The sequence below is a fragment of the Hibiscus syriacus genome, unplaced genomic scaffold (assembly GCF_006381635.1).
Source record: "Hibiscus syriacus cultivar Baekdansim isolate YM2019G1 unplaced genomic scaffold, ASM638163v2 tig00111022_pilon, whole genome shotgun sequence".
Classification (NCBI taxonomy): Eukaryota; Viridiplantae; Streptophyta; class Magnoliopsida; order Malvales; family Malvaceae; genus Hibiscus; species Hibiscus syriacus.
In genome coordinates this window covers 3,709,448-3,730,531 of record NW_024062956.1, presented here as the reverse complement: position 1 = coordinate 3,730,531, position 21,084 = coordinate 3,709,448, and the positions used below count along the sequence as shown (strand labels likewise).

Here is a 21,084-nt window from a genome sequence, read left to right as displayed (position 1 = left end):
AATGCTACACCAGGCTGAAGTGGTCCTAAATTCATACTATTGCTGCAACTAATTACTAGATGAAGCAGTGTGAAAGATATACAGGTTTAAACAAAATACATATGGATTTTCTCTTAGACTCCAGTAAAAAGAACATAATCAAAGTGGAGATTAGGTGAATTTTCAGAGATAGTGTTTTGTTAAATTCAGTGTTTTTCATCGGAAACTAGTCTTATATGATATTAATGCAGTATCAAAGACGGCTTGTTATCTTTATCAAGGCCCTGAAGTTCTCATTTATGGACGTTAATGGTGATTATTATTCCTTATGAAACATGAACTAAAGGAGAGACGTAAAGAAGAGTCTTTATGTCGTGACACTGTAACTTATATGACTGAATGACTGAAATCATCAGCACAGAATCTTGGCTAAAATCTCAGCCTAATAATAATTTTATTTTCCGTACAGCAGATTGTATAATAGAGATGGACCCTCCACTAGGGCTTTGAATGTTGAATCTCTGTCTGGTTAAACTTTATGCATGTCACATGTGACTGCAGCCAGCTACGTTTAACAATGTGTCCTGTTTTTCCTCACCTCACTGGAAAGCAACAAAATATGTATTCAAAACGAAAGCATTTTTCTTGTGCCTTATTTGGTTTATCTGTTGATTTCAAGTCCTCAAAGTTCGCAATTGTGGTCAAAAAAGTGCTAAAGGAACTCTTACATAAGAGATTCAACATTTTTCCTAGCATTTTAAACATATTTTGCAGAATGATGTAAGAGCGTTCGTGGTGATAAGGGTTGTCGTACTACAGCTCCTCTGAGCTTCTAGCAAATAGCTGTTCGTTTTGTGGCAAGAAATAAATCAAAGTATCATGTCCATCAACAAAAATATTTTCAAGTCCTAAACATTGGTAATCTCATTCATGAAAGTGCTACATCTAATCATACAATAGAGATTCGTCATTTTTTTCTGGGGATCCCGAGCATTCCTGGTTAAAAAAGGGTTAAGTTGCAAGTCATGACAGCTTCTAGCAAACATCTTCTGTTTGTGGCAAGAACTTTCTATTTCCCGTAACCTAAAACCAGTCAATCTTAATTTGTTTTAAACCAGGCAATGACCCCTTTTGGCCTATTAATTGCATTTGTCCCTTTCCGAAGAACAATAAAGTGAATGAGATTGATTGGTCCGAGCTGCATCAGCATTAAAAACCAAAAAAGAAAAAGTGGGAATAGGGGTGCGGGGTGGGGACATGAGTTGATGCAATGATGTCTTTGTACAGAAACACTAGTCTCGTTAGACCATGTACGTTGCTTATTTCCTTCCATACACTTGGAACCCAAGCGGATGATAAGGACCAAATTAAGGCCCTACAAATTTGGCATCTTAGATTCTCTGAATGCAATATCTTGAAACTTACTGCAAATTGCAGAACATTGCTAGCATTCTTGTAATGGAAATTATCTTGTGATTATGAAATTTCCATATATGCAAACACCAGACAGTTGTTTTGTACGATATTAGCATTCAAACATGCTAAAATGAATGCAATGTTAGATCTAAATCATATATATTTTTACACACATCAGCATAGAAACTTACTTCATAAGGTGATTCAATTCGGCCACATGGTTTGAACCTCCTCCACTACCATCATGTGAAAGTGCTCCATATTCTTCAGCATTTCTATTCTATTATCATCATAGATGTAACATGTAAAAATGAGATAGAATTGTAGCCAATGACAACTTGCCGAATCGATGTTATCTCCACCAAAGGTTTGTTTCACTTATGTCTTACACGCTGAACTTTAGCTTCTCAATAGTATTCCAATGAAAAATTCAAATCTTTGGCGACAAAATTAACTTAATGACTTCATGATAAAATATTATTATAGATATTAATCCAGAAAAATACCATAATATATGGAAGAGATAAACTAGATGCCCGGCAAGTCATCCTTGGCTGCAGTACTTTACCTCATTTATACATGCTAGACCTTAGATGAGATCTGGTATTGATCCAGCAATGGTGAAACAACTTGTAGTTTTACTAAACCTAGTAAAAAGGGAGATTTCATGAGCTTGACCTGTTTTTGGGAACTAAAAGCAAGACCATAATGAATTAGAGTATGTTTTAGGCAACAAAGCTAATAGTTTTTAGCTTCGTTCTGCTGAAAAGAAGAAGAAATGTTTCTATGAAAGAGAATTTCTTTTATTGGAGGACTGTGAAATGGAGGCTTGATGATACAATTATTCTGCAGAAAAGAGAGTGAAGAACAATGGGTGCCATATGAGCGTGAATGAGGTAGATATATATATACATGAAGGCCTTCAGCGAGTGAATGTGACGACTGCATGCGTCCTGCACTCAGCATAGTCAAGCCCTACAGTGTTATTTTCATTCACGTGATAAGAACATAATATGAACCCACAGCTTAATCTAGTTGGTTAATGCAATATCTTTTAAAACCTAATATCGAGTATTTGCAACCCTCTTTTCTATTCCCGGACTGCCGCTTCCTTTGTACAAAAAGGAAAAGCTTACTTTATCCTACTGAATATCTGCCATCCTAGTCACACCCTCAACTAGTTTTTGATGCCTATCCATTGCTTTACCAATTTGACAATTTGCTCGCTAGATCATAATTAGTTGACCCTATTCCCATATGTAATGGAGTAAAGGGAGGTAGGGTAGTAGGCTACCCCACCAACATCAGGTTGAGAGCAGCTTCCGTGGAAGACCTCCGTTATGAATTGCTCTCTCGATCCAACGACTACAAGATTAAGAGTTTTGTTCTCTACCAACTGAGCTAGATCATCATTGTCCTAAATAATCTCATGCTCAAGCATAAAGTAGTTCACACGCAGATTAATAAGAAGGATTAAATGAAGATATCCGAAGAGTTAAGGATGATATTACATAGGGAGGGATAATTCTAGTCATCATGTAATGAGAATGGGACAATGGTGGATATTGGGGGACCATCTGCTGATCTTGTGAAAGCTATGGGGGCTGATATGGTGACCCCAACTATCATTTTATGGTCACAAACATTGAAAGCACAATGGGCAGAAAAAGTTCATTTTTTCATAGAATTAATAGAGATTACTCTGGAAAAACAGTGGTAGACAGAATTTAGGCCCTTGTTTCAAACCAGTTGAGATTCTAACCCAACCCAAGCCATGTAACAGCCCAACACCTTTACCCCTACCCCACCATGAAAGACATGTTCCCTGCGTATTTTTCAGGCTTCATGTTGATGCTATGGTTAAAAAAAGATTTAGTAGATTGAAGTCGGTAATCAAACCCTTCTCTTCTTCCCGTCAGCCTTCCAACTTGGATCGTTCATAAGGTAATCACCTATACTTCCAACAATATTTTTGTTAAAATTTTGTATTGTGGGTCTTGCTTATTTCTACTTCTAGTAGTGTTAATATTGGTTAGTGATCAAAAGCGACAACTTTGGCTCCAATTGACCTTCAACTCTGTAACTCATATGGACTCTTTGCTTCTTATTCTTCTTCTTAATTTTTTTTACAGTGAACAGCAATTGACTGTAAAAAAATAGCCTCAAATATGTCACAAACTAATGGCGTTGAGGATGTAAAGGAGAAGGAAGGGATGAATGAAAGTGAAAAAATTCAAGTCGATGATGAAAAATATCAAATCTTTGGTGAAGAATTTTCTGTATCAAAAGAGCTGAAAGATGAAGATGAAAACGAAAATGAAAAGAATCTGATGCCCTCAGCCAGAGAGGAGGTAAAATGAAAGTTGAAAAAAAATTGTTACCACTGACCAAAAATATTGCATGGTTATATATATATATATATATATATATCAACAGTGAACTTTTTATTCTTTTGCTTTGACTTTTACAGGAAGAAGCAATCAAGAAAAAGTATGGAGGATTTTTACCTAAAAAAACAACTTTAATATCAAAGGTTTGTTTGCTTTGACTACTATTACTCTCCTCTGTTATCCGGACTCTTGTTGCGTCCAATATGGATATGGATATGTTTATTATTAATAGAGAGTTCGGGTGACATATTTCTTCTCCATATGTTTACTAAATGGAGAGGTTGCTGACAGAAACATTTGAATTGTCTGATAGAACCATGACCGTGCATTTTTCGATTCAGCTGATTGGGCTCTCGGAAAGGTAAAGTGTAGGTAGTATGGCGTAACTCTAAATTGTTTTGTCTTTTGATATTGAATGACAATTATGGTTCCAAATTTTGATGTGTTTGTCACATGTTCAACAGCAAGGAGCACAAAAGCCTAAAGGACCACTTGAAGCATTACGCCCCAAATTACAGGTATTGCTATGAGTTTCCTATACTTTCAAACCAATAAACCAAAGTTAGAAAACCTGGAATTCTCTCAAATGTTTGACTGTATGATAAGATATGATCGTCTCTAGTATTTAAGGTTTCCGGATTGGGGTGAACGTCGAACTGTGTTGGACACAAGTATGCTTAATATATTTGGTGGATCATACCATTGTATCTATGTTTGAATATATTTTATATGCAAATATGTTGTAAAAATGAAGGATTCATTTGTTAAATTTACTAACTGCTTGTTTTGTGATTCCCAGCCCTCCCCACACCAGCAAATGCGCTCAAGACGTTCTGCTTATGCACCTGCAGCAGATGAAAATGAAGAAGGTGAAGAGTAATCGATTCTAAATTTCAAACAGCTGCATGATACATACTCTGACATATACCCATGTTTGAAATTTATATTTAAGTCCCAGTAACATGACAATATCTGGCCCATGTGTTGTTTTGTCTCACAGCTTCATCTTCCGAGGATCAAAGCTGCACATTGGACGGGGACAACGATAATACTAACACTGCAAAGGAGGACCAGATTAATGATAATGGAAGCTTGCATGAAACATGACCCGAGCCCCAATGATTGAGCTTGGTTAGCTTTTCAGATTTAATTGTTACTTTTTGTTCATTGTAGTCGACTGTGTCTAATCACCACTTTTATTGTCTGTGGAGCAATAAATACAAAGAGGAAAAGGAGCTACTGATTCATTTCTAACATACCTTTTTATTTCTGTGTAATAAAATTTATGTTTTTTTCCCACCCAAAGTAATTTTCAGTTCCTGTTTTAATGGATGCTATATAATTATATGTTCAGCAGTAAGTTAGGATAGATTCTCAAGTGGCTTTCAAGGAAAACATGTTGGCCCCATTAAATGAGCTTCCTAAAGATATCTAACCAGTTTTAGAATGAGCCAATTTCGAATTTAACTGCAGTGGGCTCTCTATATCTTGTGTTCCATTCTTAAACCGCATTTTAAGGCAGGGAAAAGATCAGTATATGAGATTTGGTTTTAGTAGGAAGAAAGGGATGCATCCGGTTCACAATTATTGGCCTTCCTAGTCAGTAGTCATCAGCAACCCATGTCTAGGACCAAAACAACCATCTCTACGGCCAAAGCCGCCCACTTAAAATCACAACAACTGATGTGGTATCCTACAATGTTCCCCACCTGGCCGGTCCTAGAGCAACACCCTTTTTTCTTGTTAAGTACTAGTACATACAAAGCGTAAGGTCACAACCTTTCATCCTGAGCCCTGGTCTGAGACACGTAAATATATTCTACGTTTCAAGTTGCATAGTGTCACGGTGGGGAGAGAGGAGGAGAAGCACGAAGCGAAGGGCATTGGGGATTTAGAAAATGAATTAGGGATTGAGCTAGGGATTGCACGTAGTGAATTGGAGAATTTTGATGAAGAGGAGGAATTAAAAGGGGAGCATGTGACTCACATGGGAAAATTAATATGAAGAAAAGGAAGGGAAACAAGGGCCTTAGGATAAATCCCAAGCCAAAATATGAGGAAACCTAGTGATTGTGATTAAATAACATGTACTACAAAATATAGTTTTCATGCGTGAAAAGAATGAATTTTTTCTTCTCTTGAATCTATATTCTCTCGTCTATTCTCTCATCTTTTCTTCTCTTCTTCGTATATTTTCTTCTCTATTTCTTGAGGGTCATAACAAATTGGTAATCAGAGCCACAACTCCTAGCAAAGCAATGGTTGAATCCTCTGCTCTTTCTGCAATTCAAAACCAGATTGACGAATTACCAAAGCTGGTGAAGCAAGATCAGTACCTGGAGACAAGGATTGCAAATAATAAGGGTTATTTCAAGCAGATTCTAAGGGTCTTGACATGAAAGACGATGGAGCAAGACCAAAACAACCCTGAAACGGAGTCGATACCTGTGGCAATCGAAAGCACAAATGATGGGTGTCAAGTGTTTGATAAAATGCCATCCATCACTAGTACCCAACACTTGGAAATTGGTTCCGACCGTGGGTGGTCTGAAGAACAAAAGATGGAATGGATAATATCTGAACCAAGTGGAAAACGTCTGTTGTTTGGTTTTGATCTTCCTATAACAGAAGAAAATGGTGCTGTTTTGGATACAATCAGTATCTTGGCAGAGTTTCCAGCAAACAACTTTGGAGCATACGCCATTTCAATTACAATTGCCCCTTCTGATGTTCTTGAGTTCCTGCAGCGTGAATGCCATGGAAAATCATTAAGAGTTGTTCCATGGTTTGAGAAGCCAGAAGGAAGTGTAACTTACACATATGAGGATAATGAAAGAGTTGATGTTGCAGAAGAAGATACTGATGAGGATGAGCATAATTTTTTTGATATTAGTATTTTTTTGTTATCAAGCCCTTTCAAAAGTAATGGATCATATTTCTGGACATCATCTTTCTATTCATATGATGGTTTTAATACCTTTTATTCTGAAGATGACATTGATCCTTGCATTAAATCAGTGGGAAGTAACTTTCCTTACATGAAACGCCGAAAAAAGTTGCCTGACCCCGTTGAAAAAGAGAAAGGTGTTAGTCTTTGGTCAATGATTAAGGATAATATTGGGAAAGATCTCACACAAGTTTGTCTTCATGTATACTTCAATGAGCCTCTATATTCTCTTTAAAAGTGTTTTGAGGATTTGGAGTATTCATATCTGCTTAACCGTGCATATGGATGGTGGAAAAGGGGGAATAATCTCATGAGAATTCTTAATGTAGCTGCATTTGCTGAGTCTGCATATTCTTCAACAGAAGGAAGAATTTGTAAACCCTTCAATCCATTATTAGGAGAAACATATGAAGCTGACTTCCCTGATAAAGGTTTACGCTTCTTCTCATAGAAGGTCAGTCATCACCATATGATTGTAGCATGTCACTGTTAGGGCACAGGATGGAAATTGTGGGGTGATAGTAATTTAAAAAATAAGTTATGGGGTCGCTCAATTCAGCTGGATCCAGTCGGTGTTTTGACCTTGGAGTTTGACAATGGAGAAGTGTTCCAATGGAGTAAGGTGCCAACGTCAATATACAATCCCATCCTGGGAAAGTTGTACTGTGATCACCAGGTACATGGTATAGTTCAAGATAGGAATGGAAGGACAGTGGCTTCATTATTGGGAAAATGGGATGAGAGCATGCATTATGTGATTGGAGATTATTATGCAAAGGGAAAAGGACAAGAGTCTTTCTCATAAACTCATACACTTTGGAAGTGGAGCAATTCCCCTAAATATCCCACCAGATATAACTTAATACGATTTGCCGTCACTTTGAATGAGCTAACTCCTGGTCTGAAGGAAAAGTTGCCTCCAACTGATTCAAGGCTGAGACCTGATCAAAGGTATTTGGAGAATGGGGAGTATGAGATGGCAAATTCAGAGAAGTTACGGTTGGAGCAGCGGCAACGGCAGGCAAGGAAGATGTAGGAGAACATATCTCTTGTGTCATTTTATAGTCGACTAGCTTCTTAGATTTGGTCTGAGATGCAAAATGATTTTCTGCCAAACTTTATCCTTTGCAATACTACTCAGCATTTTATTCGATCTTCAAAAATTCCTCTTGCTCATGTACAAAAGCCATCAGTTCCACATGCCAAGCCAAACTTCTATTGTGGTACTCAAGATTTAAATTCTGCACATCAAAGTTTTGCGCGATTACATAGTGGATTTTTTGGGATTCCACACATGATTTCCGTTGTTAAACTTCTAGGATCTAGGTCATTATCGTGGCTTATTCAAGCACTGCTAGATCATATATCAAACAAGATTGCTACATTTGAGCCTATGATCACATGCTTGCAAGAAGCACTGCCGAAATCAATTGGACTTCTTCCTTTTAATGGGGGTGTGACAGGATGTATGAGGCTCGTTAAAGATTAACTCAACTGGGGAACAAAACCATAGCTCAAAGCAGAAGTTCTTCGCGGAATAAAGGAGATTGGGAGTGTATTATATTGGATGGGGCTCCTTGATATTGTTTTAAGAGAGTTGGATACCACACATTTCATGCAAACAACAGCTTGGTTGGGTTTGCTTCCTAGTGCATATGGGCAAACATTGTATTCACAAAATGGTGGAGACAACCCTGTTGTCAACCTCTTCAAATTAGCTACAGCTGTAATGGTGTCGAACCCTAGGTGTCCAAATCCAACCTCCTTATATACAATGTCAAAACATGCAGAAGTTGTAGATCTTTTGTACAAGGCTAACTTAAATACGAGAAGTGTGTTAGAATACGCATTTGTATTTACAAGTGCAACATTAGATAAATATTGCAGTAAATGGAGTGCTGCTCCAAAGTCTGGGTTCATTGACATCACAACTTCAGAGGATTTTGTGGTCTTGCTATCACAAATTCGATACTTTGATCCTTGGGGACAAGGATCGTCTAAAGGGGGAGAAATTGTCACGGTGAGGAGAGAGGATGAGAAGCACGAAGCGAAAGGCATTAGGGATTTAGAAAATGAATTAGGGATTGAGCTAGGGATTGCACGTAGTGAATTGGGGAATTTTGATAAAGAGGAATTAAAAGGGGAGCATGTGACTCACATGGGAAAATTAACATGAAGAAAAGGAAGGGAAACAAGGGCCTTAAGATAAAGCCCAAGCCAAAATAGGAGGAAACCTAGTGATTGTGATTAAATAACATGTACTGTAGAATATAGTTTTTATGTGTGAAAAGAATGAACTTTTTCTTCTCTTGAATCTATATTCTCTCGTCTATTCTCTCATCTTTTCTTCTCTTCTTCGTCTATTTTCTTCTCTATTTCTTGAGGGTCATAACACATAGTCAGTAACCAATTGTCTCGTGTGTATTATACAAGTATGTTTCAAGCTCAACAAAAAACACATTTCTTTTGCGCGAAATTTAAGAAAAAGATTAGTACTATTCGGTATGGTTTCTCCTTCACTTAATTAGAATTCATAAAGGCAAATAGATATTGGTGATTAATAAGTCAACTATCCCGTCTTGCTAATTTATTCTCAAGCTCAACCACCACATGCTTACGTGGTTGTTACACCTTATCATTTATCTCTTGTTGAAACTGTAGATATTGATCATTGGAGCATCTAAAAACAGTGTAGTCCTTGAGTCTCATATGCCTTTGCTTATGGATTACCACAACATCTAGCTCTCTGTCTCCTGGAGTTCCTTCCACAAACACATCATCTCTCTTGGACCTTGATAGTGGGCACCCCTATCAACTTCCTTTACAAACTCAACTTCCAAACCTTGTTTCTTCATATCAGCTACCAATTGCTACGTCTTCTAGCTTAAATATCAGTTACTCTTAACCTTTGTTCGATCAACACTAAGAATTACCAGTACTAGATAACACATATAATGGAAAATATCCTTCAATAACTCACCGTGCTTGCATAGATATTATAGTGCACACATGTATTTTGCAATCTGGGTAAAAGGAAAAGGTAAATTTTCATTTTCTAAATAGCATTCAGGACCATGTGCTATTTAGAACATAGCCACGGGGGTATCTAGAACAGGTTATGTGAAGGAATAGATTCAACAAGGGGCGCTTAAAATTACCGTCCTCTTCGGGCCACTCTTTGATTGAACACAACATTATGAGAAGAGGCTATGAAGAGGAAAGCTTGTAAATATATGAAAGTTGTAAATTTGAGTGGATTTAAAGGTTTAATGTTCTTTTCATGCATGCGATATAATTAATTTTATTTAAATTATCTGTTGATGTTATGTCTGACGTGGTGATTGATGTAATGATTCAGATTCAAAATCTCATGAATAAGAAAATTAGGTTGTGGCTAACAACAAAATGCTAGACTAACTTTTTTTTCTTTTTTAGTTTCAATGGTGAAGCAGCGAGTGTATAAATAAAACAATAAGATCAGACCTTGTCTTGAGACATGGTGACGAAAAAACAGGAATAGGTTGTATTCTGAAAGCTGTTGAAATGAAGGGAATGACACGAAGAACAATGCAACAGTAGCAGTAAACAATAGAGTTGATCCCGACCAATCAAGCAAAAGAATATTTCGAAGAGGATCGGATCGGATCCATAACAGGTCTTGACAAGCTTCTTTAACTGGGAAGAAAAGTTTTAACACACTGAAAACAAATGGAACAACTCCACTCAGTACAGATAAAGCTAGAAGCTGGTCAAATCTCAAGATGCATCTTTTACGAGCTTGATTCAATGGTTTTTTTCAATAGCTTATGTAAAGATTTGTATAGTAAAAGTTAGTACTAGAGGAAGACTGATTTGACAGGCGAAAGCATAGCTTATGGTGTGGTTTCTATACGAAACTCAGCTACTTCCATAATTATATGCACATCTTAAAATTTTATAGAGAAAATAACTTCAGTGACCAAAAATGTCTTATAATATACGATTTTAACCAACTTTTTTTAGATTTGCCAAAATGACCAACTAAATCGCAATGCGATCGATAATTCGCAACGCGATCTCCGGTATCGTAAATCAGTTTCCAGATTCGCAACGCGATTCTGACTATCGCATTGCGATTTCCCAAATTCGCATTGCGATTTTCCTAATTCGCAATACGAATACGTAAATCGCAACTCGAATTTGGAAAATCGCAATGCGATTACGTAAATCGCAATGCGAATACGTAAATCGCAATGCGAATACGTAAATCGTAATGCGAATACGTAAATCGCAACGCGAATCTGACTATCGCAACGAGATTCTGACTATCGCAATACTGAATTTCAAATTCGCAACTCGATTTCTGAATTCGCAACAGGTTTTAGTTTCGCAACACAAATGTTTTGGGTATATAACTACGCAAAAGCAGCAACTCATAACCTAAATCCCTAAATCGTAACTCATTCCATCTCCATCTATCACTCTCTCCGGCGACATCTGCTCCTATATCCAACGACATCCTTCCCCATCCGGCAACAGGTTTTAGTTTCGCAGCTCGTTTGTTTAGTAAATTAATTTACAATAATGAAATCATCTAATGTTGATCATGTTTGGATAGATTTGTGTTTTGGAGGGTCATGAAAGAATGTTCATGGTTTTTTACAATTATGCCTTTACCCATGAATCTTCAACTAAAACTGTCATTAAAAGAGTTAACTTATGAAACTCTAATGTTACGTGTTGCAAATAAATTGAATTTAGAGCCCCTAAGTGGATTTAGGCTATCTTATCAGAGAAATAGTAAAGTTGCTTACATTAGTGTTTCAAGTGATGATGTTACATTGTATGTTGTTGAACCTAGAAGTAGTGAAGTTGGGTCAGTAGCGGGTAGTAATCAACTAAGTTTTTCAACCCCAGTTTATGGTGCTCAAAATTTAATGGTTCCACCACAATTTCATCACCAAACAAATATTGTTTCACCACATTTCCAATACCAAACACAATCTCAAAACCCACAACCTTTCCCTAATCCAAATCCCAATCAACTTTCAACACCAAATTCCGATTTTTGTATTGACCAGTTAGACGATGATGAGCCAACAGAAAAAATTGTGAGTACTAGTCAATATTCGAAATTTGATCTTGGTCAATACCCGGACTTTGATCTTGGTCAATACTCGGATTTTGATGATTTTTCAGAAGAAGAAACAGACCCTGCGTGTAATAATTTTGATGTTGGTCAATACCCAAATTTTGATGATAAAACAGCCGTTGCCGAGGAAGATGTTGTTGATGATAATGAGGAGGAAGTTACGACTGTAAATGAACATGTTGAACATCCATTCTGTAATTCATATAACACTGAAGAAGAAAAAGAAGAAGAAGAAATCCCAAAAGAAAAGTCCCCTAAGAAACTGCCACGAGGGTATAACTGGAATATGCCAGAATTACTTCAGATACCGGAAGAAGAGTTGGTAAAGATAGCAGTTGATTGTTACACAAAAATTATTCGTATCAAGAAAGATGATTGTTTTGATACAAAGGAAGACTTGAAGATAGCTTTGTATACGAAATGTGTGGAAGATGGCTATCAACTAAAAGTTAACAAATCAAGCAAAGATCGTTTCGAAACAAGGTGTATGATTGACAAAAACTGTATGTGGCGTATGATTGCAAAGAGGATAAAAGATTGCGAAATATTTCAAGTTAGGACTTTTATTCATAAACATACATGTTCAAGAACCCAAGTTTTTTCTCACCATAGACAGGCAAACAAAAAGGTGTTGGGTGGTTTTCTGGCTGAGTTAATGTTTTTGAATGACAGGGTATATTGGGGACATGAAATTATGACTGACATGAATGCTCGGTTCAAGATTAGTATCTCATATTCTCAAACTTGGAGAGCCAAATGTTATGCCTTGGAATTGTTGAGGGGGTCGCCAGAAGTATCGTTTGCCCAACTGCCGGCTTATTGTCACAATTTAAAGCTGAAAAATCATGGGTCGGTAACTCATATCAAAACAGATAGAGATGGATGCTTTGAGTTGCTGTTTATCGCCATTGGTGCTGCGGTTAGTAAATCAATATAATTTTGTTGACTCATTTTTTTTAGTTACATGCATTTCACATTTAAATGATTATATTTCTTGTGTATATGATTTTGTAGTTTCGTTCGTTTATTAATTGCATGCGCCCATTTATTATAGTTGACGGAGCACATTTAAAAGGTCGATACCTTGGAGTAAACTTATTAGCAGTAGCCATGAATGCTAACAATGGGATACTGCCAATAGCTTACGGGGTTGGCAAATCTGAAACCTCTGATTCATGGACATTGTTTATGGGGCATCTTAGGGATTGCATAGATCCTATTAGCAATCTGACAATCATATCCGATAGGGCAAACTCAATTGACAACGCTGTTAGAAGGTGTTTCCCAGATGCTTTTCATGGACTTTGTGGTGTTCATTTGTATAGAAATTTAAAATCAAGGTCTGCTGGTATAAAAAATCACAAATGGACATACTGGAAGGCTGTAAAAGCTTATCGGGAAGTATATTTTAATAAGCATATAAATTGTTTAAGACGTGTTTTGACTCAGTGTGCTCAAACACTAGAAGATGTCGAGTTTGAAAGATGGTCAAGAGTACATCAACTTGGAGCAAGATATGGTTTCATGACGTCTAATAGTGCAGAATCAATCAACGCTCTAAGTCGTCATTCCCGGAAATTACCCATTACTATATTAATGGAGTTTTTTCGAGCCTCTATTCAACAGTGGTACTACAAGAAAAGAAACCATGCAGGTATTATTTCTTTAAATTCGTAACTTATCATATATTTTACTAAGTATTATTTATTTAAATTTACAGGAACATTGGAACATCGTGTTACACCATGGATTGAAAAAAAGATAGCGAAACGTGTTGTGAAGTCAACGTCATGGAGAGTTGAACCATGTTCAAACACTTTGTTTGAAGTACTGGATAATAACTTAAATGGGCTTGTCGATCTAAATGCAAAGACGTGTAGTTGTATGAAATGGAAAACATCTGGTTATCCGTGTGGCCATGTTATAAAAGTTTCTCTTCATCTAAACCAAGATGATTCAAGCGCATACGCTATGGATTGCTACACTACAGAAGTATATCGACAGACTTATGGCGATATTGTCTACCCTATTCCACATCCTTCTGAGTGGGACATACCAGATGACTTACAAACAGTTTTGCCACCAGCCATGGACAGAAGGCTACCTGGCCGACCAAAAAGTCACGATCGTATACCGTCTAAGGGTGAAGAGAAGAAGAGATCGACATGTAGTCGGTGCAAGGAAAGTGGTCATAAAAGGTTGATATGTGGATCACCAGTGACATCACAATCATCTTTTCCTCTACCAAAATATGGATCTTCATCAAAATCCCAATCACAACCGACTTCACCTTTTGAGACTGTTAACTTAGGTGATTTTTAAATGCAAACATTGTATTATGTGTATATTATGTGTGAACTTTTAACATTTTCAGTTAGGCATGTATTAGTAACTTGAGTTTGAACATTACTATGATATGTTCAGTTGTTATCACTTATTAGACATTCATTTGACTATCGTAACGCGGAAATCGCAACGCGAATATGACTATCGCAACATAGAAATGACTATCGCAACGCGGAATTGACTATCGCAACGAGAGAATCGCATTGCGATTCACTCGTTGCGATTTTCATTTCGTATTGTGATTCTCTCGTTGCGATAGTCATTTCCGCGTTGCGATAGTCTGTTTTGCATTCAACATAATGCAGATTGAAATCAACAAATCAACTATTACATTTCAATCAATTAAACAAGCATAAATAATAATTATGTACACATCAATTAAACAAATCAACATTTATAAATCATCTTTTACAAATCAATTAAACAATCAAAAAATAATAATGAATTATTTCCTCATCAATTATTGAATCAACTTTTGCACCCATACATCCATTTCACGCAGCTCACTTCAGGATTAACCTGCAGAAACCAAACATTGAATCAACAACACTTTCTACACATCTAAAACCTACAAACATCAAATTATTGAATTCTAGCTACTTAACCAAACATTTTCAAACCAAAAAGAGTATATATGTTTAACAACACTTGCATTTGACTTACAAATTGTTTATGGACACTTTCATAACGCGGATGCAGGTAGGCAGCGTCTCGCATATATCGCTCTAGCCATAAAATGCTAAAACCACAAGCCTACTGCACCTCTATCTCTATCGGTGGGAGGTAGAAAATGTGTACTTCCTGTCGTCAAACGCTCCAAGCACATGCATACGAGAGGACCACAATCCCCTCTGGCTTCCTTCGTTTGTTGTGGCGCGGTCTCGTCTCTGATAACTGTAACATTGAACTTCTTTGGCTTCTTGTTTCCAGACTTAGTCCAATAATTAATTGCATCCAAGAATTTAGCCAAATGAGAGCTCCATCCCTTAATAATATCTCTCAAATCAGACAATGATATGTAATTTATCATGCTGTCATATACTATTATCTTTAGGGATGTGAGCTGAAGCTCGACGAGAAGCCAATGAATACGGTCCAAAACAGGGATAAACACCTGCATCGAAATGTAATAATTCAAATTGCGCACTTATTTATGAACACCTTTAAAATATTTAAACAAATATACTAACCTTATCGACCTCCCACCATGCAGGATAAAGTTTAGCTTGTCCATTAGCCAACACATATGATTCCTGTCGTTGATTCTTCAAGTGAACTACGTGAAAAGACGTCGGCATAATTGTATATCGCGTTTTTTTTTATATATTTTTCTTCAATTTCCTTACAATTAGAAGACGTGTCACTCATGCATCAATATGCTGTTTTACAAAAAAAGACATATTAGTGAATTACATAAATTTAAAAAAAAATAATCAAACTGAAATATAAGAAGAAATATAAGACTTACCCCCCCATCGAAATAGCCGTTGTCTTCAACCCCTAATAATACACCCCACCAAGACCGTTTAATCAACAAATGCATATCATCGTTGAGTTTGTATATGTCAGCGTAACACCCTTGGCTCTGCTCATGTAGATAAAAATCAACTGCGGTCTTAGCCCAAAGGGTATTATCCAGAATTGTTTCCGGTAGTTGTTTCCTCTCCACTTCATCTGCCGGAATGGTACTGGCCGGTAACTTATACGAAAGCCAACAGTCATCCATCATGTTCGGCATGTGAGGGGGCTTCTCAATAATTCGATATATTACGCCGTGTGAATCGGGATCTAGAATGTTGGGAGGGACCTCTTCAATGATGACAGTGGCCTCTTGAACGGTGGGAGGGGACTCTTGAGGGATGATAGGGGCCTCTTGAACGATAGGGGATGCCTCTTGAATGATGACAGTTGAGTCGGGATTTTTCTTACGGATTCTTCGCACTATTGGGGTGAACGGAGACGTAATGGCACGTGCAGGCCGTCTGATGCGTGAACTCCGTCTTGCAAGAAAAACCCGACTTAGAGCATCCACCTTAGCGGGCCGCTAAAAATAAATTAATATATAAATCAGTAAATAAACAGACATGATATTAAACAGTGAAAACAAAGACAAATATATTTCAAACTTGCACGGTATTCACCCAAGTCATTATTATATCATTGTTCACAAAATGCATCAGATAACATTCCAGAAGTAAGCACTTATATAAACATTTAAAAGGACAACATATAGGTTTAGTGCAGGTTCAATGACAACATAAAGAGTAGTAGTTTATTCTTGAAACTTAAATTTTCAACACTGTGAAGTTAGTATTTGTCTTTTGGTTGAAGTAATACAATTCATTCAAGTTTCAATTTGCAAAAGAAGAATAGAATCTGAAACTTAAAATTGCAACGCATTGCGATAGTCATTTTTGCATTGCGATATTCATTTTCGCGTTGCGATTTTGTTGTTGCGATTTTCATTTCGCATTGCGATTCTCTCGTTGTGATAGTCATTTTCGCGTTGCGATAGTAAACTATTATTCTTCTGCAAATTGAAACTTGAATGGATTGCATTACTTCAACCAAAAGACAACAAAAAACAAATACTAACTTCACAGGGTTAAAGAATAAACAGTTAAACAGTATTGGCAGCAACCGAATGAATTTACTAAGCAATCTAAGTGAAATTACGAGTAAATTTATCATCAAGGCATTAACCTCATTATGTAACTCCCCTAACTCATCCCGTGGAGGTGGAGAACATGGAGATAAACGTCGTGGCATCTTTGCCGTCGCCTATCATGAGATGATGGTGGAGAAGAGGCTCGATGATGTGACAGAATAGGTGATGACTCTCGTTGTGGAGGTGTATATTCGGGTCGATCAGGTGATGGCTCTGGGTGAGGTGATGGCTTTCGAAGTGGTGGCTGCTCATCATTCGTGCCATAAAAAAAAAGCTTACTAGCTTGCCACCAATCAGTGGCAAGCTCAGCTTCCGTGGGTGTTAGCCTATGTAATGGAGTGTTGGCCTCCTAACAATATAAAAGCTCAAACAAAGTTAAACGTGTACTAGTAATAACTTGTTTATAAACATATGGTAGTATTTGTGTTAACTTACATTATTTATTGTAGTATACGGTAGTAAATCTTCCCATTGCTGCAAGGACCGTTTCCTCTTCCAGGAAATAGCCCTAGGAATATCATTAGAAGTTTTTAATGCATATGTCTGCATGGCGGGAAAGGCCTCAAATATCCAAATCTACAAACAATATAATAACAAACATTAGTAATTGTTAAAGAATTAATTATAATTTTGGAAACATTATATAAAAATTATTACCTTAAAGGTCCAAATAAAGCCTGACAAAGTGTATTTGGAACCATCGCCATGCAAACTTTTCCGATCATTAAAGGCAGACGACAACTTATTCCATGTAGCTCTCCATAGATACGAACCCCACGGAAACATGTTCCATGCATTTAGGTCCTCTACCAATTTAATTAGATTACTAGGAATAGGTTGTCGGGCCTCTCTGCCTAAAAAGCCGGCTTGCAAAAGTATTAGAAGGCATACTCTGACAACATCGACGTCATCCATCCGAGTAAAACCATCTTTCTTATTCAATAATCTCGTCAAGTCTTCCACGTGTAAATTCGACTTCTCCGTTGACAGCTCAGGAAAAACCCGGGAAAACCATGATAGGCGGGTAATATGTCTAGTGTACCGATCTACATCATCGTGTCCGAAGCGTAGACCGATGATTAAGCAAAACTCCTCCCGCCCAAAACACGTATACGCCGGTGGAAAATCAAACCATATCTCTTCATCACGACGTTGTATAGTCTCTGGTAGATCGCTAGTCATGGTTTGAAGAAACAGATGGGTCAACATAGCATCTCCACCCGGATGTTGTACTTTCAGCCATGGCCCGAAGCAAGTATCCTCAAATATTTTTCTTTGTGCAGGTGAAAGCTTCGACGCAATTGTTTTGGCCAGGCTTACTTTATTTCTTAAGGTCAATTGAGCCGAATAAAAGTTCTGCAAAAACAATAAACATATCAATTTAGATATACCAAAAGCTACACTGTGAAGATATGAACAATAAACATAAAGAGTAGTAGTTTATTTTTCAAACTTAAATTTGCAACACTGTGAATTTAGTATTTGTTTTTTGGTTGAAGTAATGCAATTCATTCAAGTTTCAATTTGCAGAAGAAGAATAGTTTCTGAAACTTTAAATCGCAACAGGAAAATGACTATCGCAACGCGAATTTGACTATCGCAACGCGAAATGAAAATCGCAACGACAGAATCGCATTGCGATAGTCATTCTCGGTTTCAAATACTAAAATTGAAAGAAACTTGAATGGATTGCATTACTTCAGCCAAAAGACAAAACAAAGATAATTACTAACTTCACAGGGTTAAAGACTAAATAGTTTAGCAGTATTAGCAGCAATCGAATGAATATAATAAGCAATCTAAGTGAAATGGTTAATCTATTATTGAAAACACTAGTAAACTTATCATCAATTTCAATATGAAAAACCTAATAATAATGCAAAAATTTCAAAATAAAAATAATTAAAAAAACTAACCCTCGGTGGTTGATTTGGTTGATTTTCCATTTCTGACCGTGAATGATTTCGCCGGAGATGGAGACTGATATCGTCGGCGATGGGGACTGATTTCGTCGGAGATGGGGACGGATGTCGCCTTAGAGAGTGAGAGATAGAGATGAGACTGAGTTGTGATTTAGGGTTTTAGGTTATGAGTTGCGATTACGGGATATACTGTGGACGGTTCAGTGTTCCGATATATTAATATATTCGTGTTTGGAATTTGAAAAAAAATACGCGTTGTATACGAATGGCGCTATGTAAATCGCATTGCGATAGTCAGATTCGCATTGCGATTTACGGAATCGCATTGCGATTTTCCAAATTTGCGTTGCGATTTACGTATTTGCATTACGAATTAGGAAAATCGCAATGTGATAGTCAGAATTGCGGTTTGGATCTGGAAACTGATTTGCGATACCGGAGATCGCGTTGCGAATTATCGATCGTATTGCGATTTAGTTGGTCATTTTTGCAAATCCAAAAAAAATTGATTAAAATCATATATTATAAGGCATTTTTGGTCACTGAGGTTATTTTCTCAATTTTATAACCTCACCTTCCTTTTTGTTTCTCTCCCCCCTCCCTTTCTCCTAAAGGTTACCACTTAATACAAACATGTAGTACATTTGAAAATAATTTCATAATCATATTTCAATATTTAATGTGACATTTTACATTTGAATATCATATTTGAGAGCTCATATTTTAATCAAATCAATGATATCACTGATCGACCAAGTCGCCAATCTTTGTTCCTTGGACAGGACAAAATATACTATAATAAAACAAGATCATGCAGGTGCAATAGAGACTTTATCAATCTCAACAATGTACTCGAGGGTTTCCGAATAAAACAAGATCATGCAGGTGCAATAGAGACTTTATCAATCTCAACAATGTACTCGAGGGTTTCCGACGGTGGAATCTGGACACCCGATCCTAAATCCGCACCGTTTTCTCCGAAGCCAAGATTGGGAGGAACTATGACTCTCCTTTTGCCTCCTGCTTTCATTGATCTTAGAATATATTCTACCCCGTCGCACATTCCTTTGGCGTAAGGTCTTGAGCCAATTATTAGAGCAAGTGGCTTTCGGTCTCCATCAAATGTATCAACAAATACTTCATCCTTGCCTTGTATTTTTCCTTTTAGATCAATCACCACCAGGTCTCCATTCCTCGGAGAAGCCCCTCCCCCAACTCTCAACTCATAGTACCTGTTTGTTTTCCCGTCAGGTTTTTTTGTTAAAATTATATATAGATATATGATTATGCTATACATATATAGTGAAAAGAATATACCTTAGTCCATTAGGCAGCACCACCTCCTCTTCCTTCTCAACATCTCTACCCAAACACAATTAGGGTGGTTAGAGAAGAACTAGTCAAACATATTTTTTGCTAAATTGTAGTATTACAATGTTCTTGAAATACCAAATTGCTGAAAATCACTTCTATTAAACAATAAGGACAAAGCTTTGTACACCAAAACCATATCAATAACACCCGAGTTTCACACCTCTGGAAATAAATAAATGAATTGAAAGATCCAAAATAAACTTCAGCACCATAACCAGCCAGAGAAAAATGCAAACATGTAAACTCATTTAATTCTAGACTTAGAAAAGCATTGACTCTGCCATTACTTGAGGAGCCTAACATATTAGCTATCAAAATAATAACAATCCAAAATATGTGAAATTCATTCTCCTTTAAATATGTGTATAGATTTATTTTTTCTCTACTTATACTTTGCTCCAAAATTTGACCATTAAAATGAAGTCATTCCAAAGGTACAGGAGAGTTGAGAGTTGGTCACCTTGTATTTGCTTCTTGTTCAGAAACTTCAATGCGAGTTTTAATTTGTTCAGAGATGACTCCAACAGCAAGGAAGGCTGCCCACGCAAGGCCAGCACCAAGTCCGAACCGCCTGGTCAAGGATGAAGCTATCCAGTCAGTGGTTTCAACAGTGGTTGCAGGTTTTGGGGGCTTTGCTTCTCCCACTTTGACGGAGGCTGCAGCAGGTGGTTGCTGCTCAGAAGAAGTTGTGCTTAATTTAGGAGATGGTGGTTGTGAAGGTGGATTCGGCGGAGGTATTTGCGACGATGAGGAGAAGTGGGCAGTTCTTGTTAAAGGGTGAGTTAGAAACGGTGGAGAGCTAAACAAGGTTGCCATTGACAAAATCTTGGTTCACAAACTAAGCTACCACCAGCAACAAGAAAATATCCTCTTCACTTTTGTGTGGAGGGACGGTCACGACGTATCTCTTT

At 37.2% G+C, this 21,084-nt stretch overlaps 2 protein-coding genes and 1 pseudogene across 3 annotated transcripts; 2 read left to right on the top strand and 1 right to left on the bottom strand.

Annotated features, from left to right (window-relative positions):
• Window positions 1-3,236: 3,236 nt before the first annotated feature.
• Window positions 3,237-5,107, top strand: LOC120150403. Of its 2 annotated transcripts, none has more exons than XM_039163084.1 (7): window positions 3,237-3,339; window positions 3,528-3,746; window positions 3,866-3,928; window positions 4,099-4,146; window positions 4,250-4,303; window positions 4,585-4,654; window positions 4,786-5,107. In XM_039163084.1, exons 2-7 carry the CDS (start codon window positions 3,564-3,566, stop codon window positions 4,890-4,892), a joined length of 525 nt encoding a protein of 174 aa, XP_039019015.1. In that variant the 5' UTR covers window positions 3,237-3,339; window positions 3,528-3,563; the 3' UTR covers window positions 4,893-5,107. The 2 variants fall into 2 exon arrangements, with proteins under 2 accessions (XP_039019015.1, XP_039019014.1); XM_039163083.1 differs by having other exon boundaries at window positions 4,099-4,157.
• Window positions 5,108-6,190: 1,083 nt separating this feature from the next.
• LOC120150609 lies at window positions 6,191-7,768 on the top strand (annotated as a pseudogene).
• An 11,728-nt stretch (window positions 7,769-19,496) lies between these two features.
• Window positions 19,497-21,074, bottom strand: LOC120150242 (peptidyl-prolyl cis-trans isomerase FKBP17-2, chloroplastic-like). The gene is made up of 4 exons (XM_039162931.1): window positions 20,634-21,074; window positions 20,117-20,161; window positions 19,664-20,031; window positions 19,497-19,594 (listed from the first exon to the last, which is right to left on the bottom strand). The coding sequence occupies exons 1-3, from the start codon at window positions 20,987-20,989 to the stop codon at window positions 19,677-19,679; spliced, it is 756 nt and encodes a 251-aa protein (XP_039018862.1). The 5' UTR covers window positions 20,990-21,074; the 3' UTR covers window positions 19,497-19,594; window positions 19,664-19,676.
• Between the last annotated feature and the right edge of the window lie 10 nt (window positions 21,075-21,084).